The following is a 9,819-nucleotide window of genomic DNA, read 5'->3' on the forward strand; positions in this document are numbered from 1 at the left end:
TTTTTTTATTGTCGTTGAATGACTGGCCACTCTTGCAGAGGTTACCAACAATAAACATGTAATGTTCAACAGTACCCTTTGAAAACATACTCCCTGAGTATCATATTTTTAAACACAACTACTCACACTTACATGTTTACAATGCAGTTGGGAAAGAAATAAGTCAACAATTAGCAAAAGACACACTCTTATGCTGTTCATTTTTTATTGCATAGCAATACAGTATCTCACAAAAGTGAGTACCGGTACACCCGTCACATTTCTGCTATTACTTAATTATGTCTTTTCATGGGACAACACTAAATAAAAGACTCTGTTACACAATGAAAAGCGGTCAGTGTACAGCTTTTATAACTGTGTAAATGTATTGTTCTGTCAAAATACAGACAATAACAGCTAAAACTAAAGCCAACTAAAGGGAGTACACCCATCACATTTCTACTATTGGACAACACTAAAGAAAAAACTGTAACACAATGAAAAGCAGTGTACAGCTTCTATGTTTTGTCAAAATAACTCAAAATACAGTCAATAAACATTCATCTAGAGTTAAAAATTCATTTTTTTGAATGCCATTTAAAATTATTGTTATAGTAAAGCATTCCACATGCATTCAAATATTACAAATATTAGCAGCTATTACTCAATACAATTACGCACAATGTCACAGACACTTCAATATCCACATTAGTGCAGTGCTTAAAAGAAATGACTGGTATGTGGACGGTAACTCCATCATAACATTTTTATTTTCTTTGTGACCAAAAGCATTTGAGACTTAACATCCATTATGTTATCAATAAACTTGAGTCACAGGCCAGACCAAATATATATATATATATATATATATTAGGTTAGGGGTGTCAAAATTATCGCTTTAATATTGCATTAATTTAAAGGTCCTATGACGGCATTAATTTTTTAATGCTCGATTAACAACCGACCCTTATTTGGAAAGCCTGTACTGGGAGAATTCCACTACTCAGCAGACACGTTAACGTCTAGAAATGCACTGTAATGCACTGCAGCTAAAAGACACAATGTTTAAAGAGTATAAAGTTGAAGTGGAAGAGCCATTAGGACTGTGTAGCACCACCACCGCCTCCCTGCTTCAAAAGAACATACTCAGTAGTGTGCAGTTAGCAGTTAGCACTGAGCTAGGTTGCTACAGCTCTCAAAGAGGTCCCCATGGGCTCTCTCAGACACTTTGAGAGTCAAGAGCCGAGTGTTTTTCTGTCTGGTCACTTGGAGTGAGTCCAAGCCAACTGATCTATAGATGTGAAGCGTATTTTATTCAGCAACTCCAGAAGATAGCCCATGCAAATAGCCAAAGTGTATCACATCGATATTTTGGTTTGTTTGCATTACAGTAAAGCTGCGTCACTTTACAATGCACATCTGATAAAACTTAATAAATTAAAAGCATTCCACATTTTGCAAAAGCGTCACTTTACACAATTTACCAGTAATAGCTATAATAAAAATGCATATATTTGTGGGGAATGGGGTCATGTTGTAATTTACAATTTAAAGAAATGTGGTTCATGTTCAAGAATAAGTAGCTCTTAATATGAAAAGAAAAACTCGGTGAGCCTTACCAATGCCCAATGTTAAATGCTACTGCCATCTACTGACAAAAAAAATGACCTCCACAAATCAGACTCACACCTTTTATTTTTTACAGTACATCTTTTTAATTGTAACTTCAAAAAAATTTATGAATTTTAGTACTTCTGCATCAATGAACTAAAAGATACAACCATATTTGTATTATGTTATTATGTTGTATCCACTTTTATGTTAACAAGAGTATGAAAAACAGATTTTTTTTTTGTTTATTTTGCATCATCAGGTTAGAGATGTTGACCAAAGTGGGGATTGGTTCAAGGATGGCATGAAATTGGAAGCTATTGACCCACTCAATCTCTCAGCGATATGTGTAGCCACTGTAAGAAAGGTAAGTGTGTTCTCTATTTTAGATATTTGTGTAAAATATTAACATTGCATGCTTTTAAGGTGTTGGCAGATGGGTATCTTATGATTGGAATTGATGGTTCTGAGGCTGTTGATGGATCAGACTGGTTCTGCTATCATGGCACTTCACCCTCCATCTTCCCTGTTGGCTTCTGTGAAATCAACAACATTGAACTGACCTCCCCTCGAGGTATGGTATACCCATATTTATTTAATTCATTCACATATTTAAATTGGTATTTAATTAAAAAAGTGTCTAGGAATCTTTGAAATTGTATATTAATTTGCTAAACGTTATATTGACAGCATCTTTTTGCAAATTGATTTGTGGGTTCAACCTACTCTCTCCTCCAGGGTACACTAAGCTCCCATTTAAATGGTTTGACTACCTCAGAGAAACCGCTTCGATAGCTGCTCCTGTTAAGCTCTTTAACAAGGTAGGGTTGTGTTTATTAAGATCTTCATATTGAATTATAATTCAAACCATTTATGGTTGGCAATTTTTTGTCTGTCCGTCCGTTCATCCATAATCTTCTTTTTATCTGAGGTTGAGTCGCGAAGCCAGCAGCTTTAGCAGAGAAGCCCATACTTCCCCTTTCCCCTAGCCCAACTCTTCTGTGGGGATCCCAAGGCGTTTTTCAGGCCAGCTGGGACACATAGTCTCTCCAGCATGGCCTGGTTCGTCCCTTGGGACTCCTCACAGTCAGACATGCCCAGAACACTTCACCAGGTAGGCATCCAGGAGGCATGGCGGACTGCTTCTCCTCTTGAAATGCCGGTTGGTGGACCAGAATCTCTTAAAAGCTGTGTGAAAGTTATTTTCTATGGCGTCGCCGACCTCCTTCCATGCCTGAGTTTTTGCCTCAGTGGCAATTCAATGGCATTCCACTTTGCTTGGATACCCATCAGCTCTCTCTTGAGTCCCACAGCCTTAAAACTCTTCCTAACATGAGACCGGTAACAGACGTTCCCATCAGGCCTCAGCTCTAGATTCTTAGTTTGGACAAATTTCCCCCCAAACATCACAATATATTTGGGTCTGCCAGGTTGTACCGGCATCTTCCACAATCATACCCTGCCAACACACCACAAGGTGACGATCGATTGGCTGCTCGGCCCGTCTCTTAACCAGAGTTGAACCGTGGCTTAGAGTGTTCTTGTGCCAAGTGCACATATAGACATCTTTATGCCTAAACGTGGTGTATGTTATGGACACTCTGTGATGAGCACTTAAGTCCAATAACACATTAGCCCGCAACCACTACCACTTTGGATCGGGCCGCGGTGGGCCGCACATCCATCCATCCATCCATTATCTACTAATCCGGGTTTGGGTCACGGGGGCAGCAGCTTTAGCAGGGAAGCCCAGACTTTCCTTTCCCCAGCCACTTCAACCAGCTCCTCCGGCGGGATCCCAAGGCGTAGTCATAGTAGACATAGTCACTCCAGCGTGTCCTGGGTCGTCCCTGGGGCCCCGCCAATAGGACATGCCTGGAGCGTCCAGGAGGCATCCGACCCAGATGCCCGAGACACTGGTTCCTCTCAATGCAGAGGAGCAGCGGCTCGACTCTGAGTCCCTCCCGGATGGCCGAGCTTCTCACACTATCTCTAAGAGCTGGGCCGCATATTTGAAAGAAAATAAAAAAAACAAGCAAACTTAACACTACTTCCGGTTTTATCCATTTTTATTTGTATTTATTTTGATGTATAACGCAAAATGTATACTGTGTATGTTGTATTTATGTCTTGATGGTGGCCAGCGGGCAGCGGTGTCTCATTGGCATTAAACCAGAAATTGTTTTTTCATCTATATGTGAAAGCTTATGTGCGTTTGTTGGGCTTTACTTTGCGATGTCGCCACATCATGCAATGGCAATTGTAATTTTGAATCACCGCAAAATCAATGGTCGAGACTCACCACTCCTCAAATGCTGCTACCCCACACGCTGCGAGTCGAGTGCCCGAGCTTACACAGCTCAGTTGATCCCGCTCACTCAAAACCTGTTGTAATGGAAAATCAACAGAGGTCGTGCAGTGTAGTGCCGGGCGAATCGGCGTGGTGTGGGGTTGTTTGTGGTTAATGGAAAAGTGGCATATGTGATGACCCGGCCGAAGTGGCTTGGCTGATGGGATGAATACATTCCACTCCAAATTTGAAAATAGCATTTTGTAAAGCGAATTCACTCCTTACTCCACTTCTTCATCAACCCATATCACACCTCTTAACTGTTACCCTTTGTGTTTAACCTAATCTAACCATCCAAGAAGAGGATTAGAGTAGGCTTTTCAAGACACAAAAGAGCAACAATGCTCTTGGTCTAGATAGCATCTCTCCCTCCTGCTTAAAAGTTTGTGCTGATCAATCTTACTCAAGTTCACAAGTTCCGTCTGCTTCACACATGCTATCATCACCGTAGTCTCCAAATAACCTGCCATTTCGGGACTGAATAGGCTCTGACATCTGTAATGATTAGGTCCTTTACACATAACATGCTGCACCACATGACACCTGCTGGACCCCCTGCATTTTGGCTTCTGGGTGAATGGATGATGACATCAACATGAGCCTTCACGTCCTCTTGGAACAACTTGCCGTTACAGGGACCTACATTTGTGATCAAAAGTTTACATACACTCTTAACGAACATAATGTCATGCCCAAGGATGTCAAAATTATTGCGTTAATATCTTGTTAACTTAAAGTGCCTTTAACGGCACACATTTTTTAAATGCTCGATTAACAACCGCTCTTTATTTGGAAAGCCTCTACTGAAGGGAATTTCAGTTGTGATGCAATAGAAACGTCCACGTCAAAATTACCCAATAGAAATGCACTGTACTACACTGGAGCTAAAACACACAACGTTTAAGGGGCGGTTAACATGGAGGAGCGATTTAGACTATGTAGCACTTCCACCTGTTTCCTGCTTTGACAGAATGCACTCTGTTAGCCGTTAGCAATGAGCTAGATTGCTCCAGCAAGAGATGTCCGTGGCACTCTCAAACCCTGTTAGAGCCGAATGGTCGCCGTCTTGTCAGTTGGAGTGACCCCAAGCCACTTGATCTTTAGATGTGAGGTGTATTTTATTCAGCAACTCCAGAAAAAAGCCCGTTAAGTGTAACAGTCGTACTCTGGCTTGCAGTAAACGCAGTCACTTTACAATCAACTTACAACTTAACAAAATAAAAGCCTTCAACAATTAGCAGTAATAAATTTAATAATAATGCATATATTTGTGGGGACTGGCGTCAAGTTGTAGTTTACAATTTTAAAAATGTGCAGAAGTTCACAAGTTACTTCATGTTAAAAATTAGAAAGCTCTTAATATGAAAAGAACACAACGACCTGGATGGTTCGTATACAGTTAAGTTGAGTCATTTTACAATGTGCATCCGTATTGAACTTAACAAAATAAAAGCATTCAACGTTGGGCAAAGGAGTCACTGTACCACAATTTAACAGTAATAAATTAAATAACAATGCACAAAGTAGTCACTGTAACACAATTTAACAGTAATAAATTAAATAACAATGCATATATTTGTAGAGACTGGGGTCAAGTTGTATTTTACAGTTTTTAAAATGTGCAGAATTTCGCAAGTTACTTCATGTTAAAAATTAGTCAGCTCTTTATATGAAGAAAAATGCACTGAGCTGTCACCATTGTCTTACAAACACAATTATGCCATGAGCAACACAAATCAATGTCACACTTGTTTTTTTTAGAGTACAATACCTATTTTTTATTTTTTTGTGTTTTTATGAATTGTTATAAAATTAATCAATGACTATAAAATGCAACCATTTTCCACATGTCTCAGTTTTGTTAACAAGAGTATGAAAAATTTGATAAAAATATTGTGCATTTTATTATAAATTTAGATATAAATTGAGGTATAAAATGTGTGATTAATTTGTGATTAATTGTGAGTTAATTATTGAAGTAATGCGAGTAAATACAATTAAAACATTTAATCGACTGATACCTCTAGTCATGCTCATCTTGAGTTTCCAGTTAATTCCACAACTCAGATTTTTTTCTGATAGAGTGATTGAAAAATATACTTCTTCTGTCACAAAAACATCCATGAAGTTTTTATTTATTTATTTTATATTTAATATTGTTATGGGTTAACAGAAAATAGTGACTAAATCTGCTTGGTGAAAAATATTACATACAGCAATGCTAATATTTGGTTAATGTCCCTTTGCTATTTTCACTTCAATTTGGTGCTCACATCCACACTCTTCTGGGAAGCTTCTGATTTAATCGTTGACTACTACTCTTGACAGAATTGATGCACTTCAGTTAAATTTGACTTTCTAACTTGGACTTGTTTCTTCAGCAGGGTCTATTTGTTGTTATTAGGGTTTATTTGAGTCAGAACTTTCGGAAGGCCATTCTAAAAGCTTAATTCTAGCCTGATTTAGCCATTCCATTAACAATTTTGATGTGTGTTTGGGGTCATTGTCTTGTTGGAACATCCAACTGCTGGCAATAGGGTGGACGATTTTAGGTTATCTTGAATAATTTAAAGGTAATCCTTCATCTACATTATCCCATTTACTCACTGTCAAGTACCAGTTACATTAGTAGCAAAACAGCCCCACAACACAATGCTACCACCACCGTGCTTGATGGTAGGCAATTGGCATGGTGTTCTTGGAGGTGAAGGCGCCTCACCTTTTGTCCTCCAAACATATTGCTAGGAATTGGGGCCAAACAGCTAAATTTTTGTTTCGTCTGACCACGAAACTTTCCTCCAGAAGGTCTTATCTACGTATATGTGATCAGCAAGAAACTTCAGTGGAGCCTTAAGCACGGGCTTCATTTTTACACGGCAGCCTCTCAGTCCATGTTGATGCAAAACACACTTGTGGCGATGCAAGACAAGCTTGACTGTGGACACTGACACCTGTTTTCCAGCATCTTCTAATTCTTGGCAGATCTGCTTTTTGGTGGTTCTCAGTTGACTATTCACACTCCTAACCAATTTTCTCTCAACAGCAGGTGATAGCTTGCAATTTTTTCCTGATCGTGACAGTGCACTTTATACTTCAGTTTTTGGGACTGTTGCACTTAGGACCTGTAGCTGCTTTAAAATGGCTTCAAGTGACTTTCCTGACTTGGTCAAGCCAATGATTAGTTTGTTCAGACCCATGCTGAGCTCTTTCCATTCTCATTGTAGCGTTTGTGGGCGTGTGTGTGTGTATGTATATGTGTGTGTATATATATATATATATAGATATATATATATATGTATATAGATATATATATATTACACACAAACACCTGGTTGCATATACCGCTTTAAGGAAAATGCGGGGAACTTTCCTCGTTGTGTGTCTTGATGTGACACATGTTAGCGCGCCAGAGCAAGTACGCTAGTAACTCAGCAAAGGAGTGGTGCACCTGCTCGTTAAACAACGATCATTATGCCACCGAAGAGAGCCCCAACACCATCACCACAGAAGCTTGAGGAGATAAAGAACTCCCTCTATTCACTTGCTGGGAATGTTATTGCTGTCAGAGTGCAGCAGGAACTACTAGTAGACTTATTACTAAACGCAGAAAAAGACCAGCACGTCTCAGATCTTGAACGGCGTGTTGACGAGATGGAGCTGCATAACCGCATGAATGATGTGGCCATCACCGGCATCAAAATCAGGCCGCGCTCCTATGCGCGTGCTGTTGCTGCGAACAACGGGGAGCCCAGCAATGAGAAGACGCGCTCGGTCGAGCTACAGGTGAAATCCTTCCTCCAAGACAAGGGGATTAAGATTGACTTGGCTCACATCGAGGCGTGCCACCCACTGCCCAGACGGAGTGAGAGACCACCGGCTGTCATCATGACATTCATTAACTGGAAGAACAAAGTGGCACTCTTGAGACAAGGATGCAAGCTAAAAGGTAAAGGCGAACGAACACTTAATGCGAAGTAATGAAGAGCAAGACAACTCATTTTTTGATCAACAATTTTGATTAAGCTAAATGGAACGCCTGAAGAATCAAAAGTTCCGGTGGTGAAAAAATAGATCTGGACAAGTACATCTGACACGTATGGTACAAGTTACTTTGGAATTCTCTATGCAAAACACAACGATATCTAAGGCAAAATCAAAAATCGATATGGACATGTTAAAAGCAATATCCAACATAAGGAATTTGAGCTGGAAACGTGAATATCATGAGTATAGTACAACCGATCTAGATACAGAAATAGACCCTGAAAATAACTTACTCACTTCTATTGTTAGCAGCTGCGATTACTTCACCGAAGAACAGTTTAAAACTAATGTGAATTTGCATGGGAAATTGTCAATAATACACTTCAATAGCAGAATCATGTATGCAAATTTTGAATCTATTTATGGAGTTTATATTTGGATTTTCCTGCCCTTTTTACTGTCACTGCCATCACAGAAACTTTTACGTTTACAACATACAAACAGTTTTGTCTTGATGAGTATGAACCGACAAAATAAAGCAGGGGAAGGGGTCACCATATATGTTCATAAATCCATTAAATTTAATATTGTAACACACATGACCCTTGCAATAGATGGAATAATGGAATGTATAACAGTTGAGATCATAAAGGAAAAACGTTATAAGTTGTGTGTATCGGACACCTGGTTCAAGCATCGTAACTTTTACTGAATGGACTGACAAATTGTTTTCTTCTATCAATCATAAAACATTGTTTATCTCTGTGGACTTTAACATAGATTTCTTAAATCCAACCAAACTCAAATCTCTTGATGATTTCACTAACACAATGTACAGTTAAGCTCTTTATCTAACAGTAACGAAACCAAGCAGAATAACGTCACAGTGCCACTATTATTGACAATATCTTCACAAATTTTATGGAGACGTGTCACCAGTGGCCTGTTTATTTGTGACATTACTGACGACTGTAAATTCAAGACCGTAAAAGATTCCATGGAATTTACAGTATAGTAAAGCGATTAATAAGCGAGGAAACAATCTGTGCGCTGAATAATAGATTGAATAATAGCACATCAAAACTGGGATCTCGTTTATAAAGAGGTACATGTTGACGGTGCTTACAATGTGTTTGTTGACATATTTACCTTGCTGTATAATAAACACTGTCTTCTGAATAAAACCTGTATAAAGAGGAAACATAAAACGAGTCTTTGGCTCACAAAGGAATAGTTAATGCTTGCAAAAAGAAAAACAACCTTTACAAACAGTTTCTCAAGGCAAAAACAAAAGAAGCAGAACAGAGATATACTGTAAATGTTACAGAAACAAATGAACTGACATAAGAACAAGCAAGCAGCTATACTATAGGAGACAGCTGTATGCTAATCAAAACAATATAAAAGGTACTTGGGATACGTTAAATAGTTTAATCAAACAAGGAATCTCCAAATCTTCATACCCCGATTATTTTCTTGATGAAAAAGGTGAGATCTATAACATGCATGAGATTGTGAACAGTTTTAATTTTTTTTTTTGTAAATGTTGGCCCAAACTTGGCTGCAAAAAATCCGTCCCATAAAGCCAAAACGTGATACATTCATTAAACTGAATTCAGTGTCACTTTTTCTCTCACCTACAGATGAGCAAGAAGTAATAAGTGCGGTAATGAAATGTAAGAGTAAATTATCCACAGATTTTATGGAATAAGTATAATATGGCATTAGTAAAAAAAAAAAAAATAATAATAATTATTTCCAATATTGTTAAGCCCTTAACATATATCTACGATTTATCCTTTCAGTCTGGCTGTTTTCCCCGGAGTATGAAAATTGCAAAAGTAATACTCTTTTTAAGAATGATAATCAACACAGTTACACCAACTATAGAACAA

The 9,819-nt window shown here is 38.6% G+C and overlaps 1 protein-coding gene across 1 annotated transcript in view; it reads left to right on the plus strand.

Annotated features, from left to right (window-relative positions):
• Positions 1-9,819, plus strand: part of mbtd1 (mbt domain containing 1) — a 79,731-nt gene that overhangs the window by 51,203 nt on the left and 18,709 nt on the right. The window contains exons 11-13 of the mRNA XM_077550731.1: positions 1,853-1,957; positions 2,017-2,164; positions 2,329-2,411. Coding sequence (XP_077406857.1) covers positions 1,853-1,957; positions 2,017-2,164; positions 2,329-2,411 — 336 coding nt within the window. The remainder of the gene's footprint in view (positions 1-1,852; positions 1,958-2,016; positions 2,165-2,328; positions 2,412-9,819) is intronic.

This window comes from Vanacampus margaritifer, chromosome 18 (genome assembly GCF_051991255.1).
Source record: "Vanacampus margaritifer isolate UIUO_Vmar chromosome 18, RoL_Vmar_1.0, whole genome shotgun sequence".
Lineage (NCBI taxonomy): Eukaryota > Metazoa > Chordata > Actinopteri > Syngnathiformes > Syngnathidae > Vanacampus > Vanacampus margaritifer.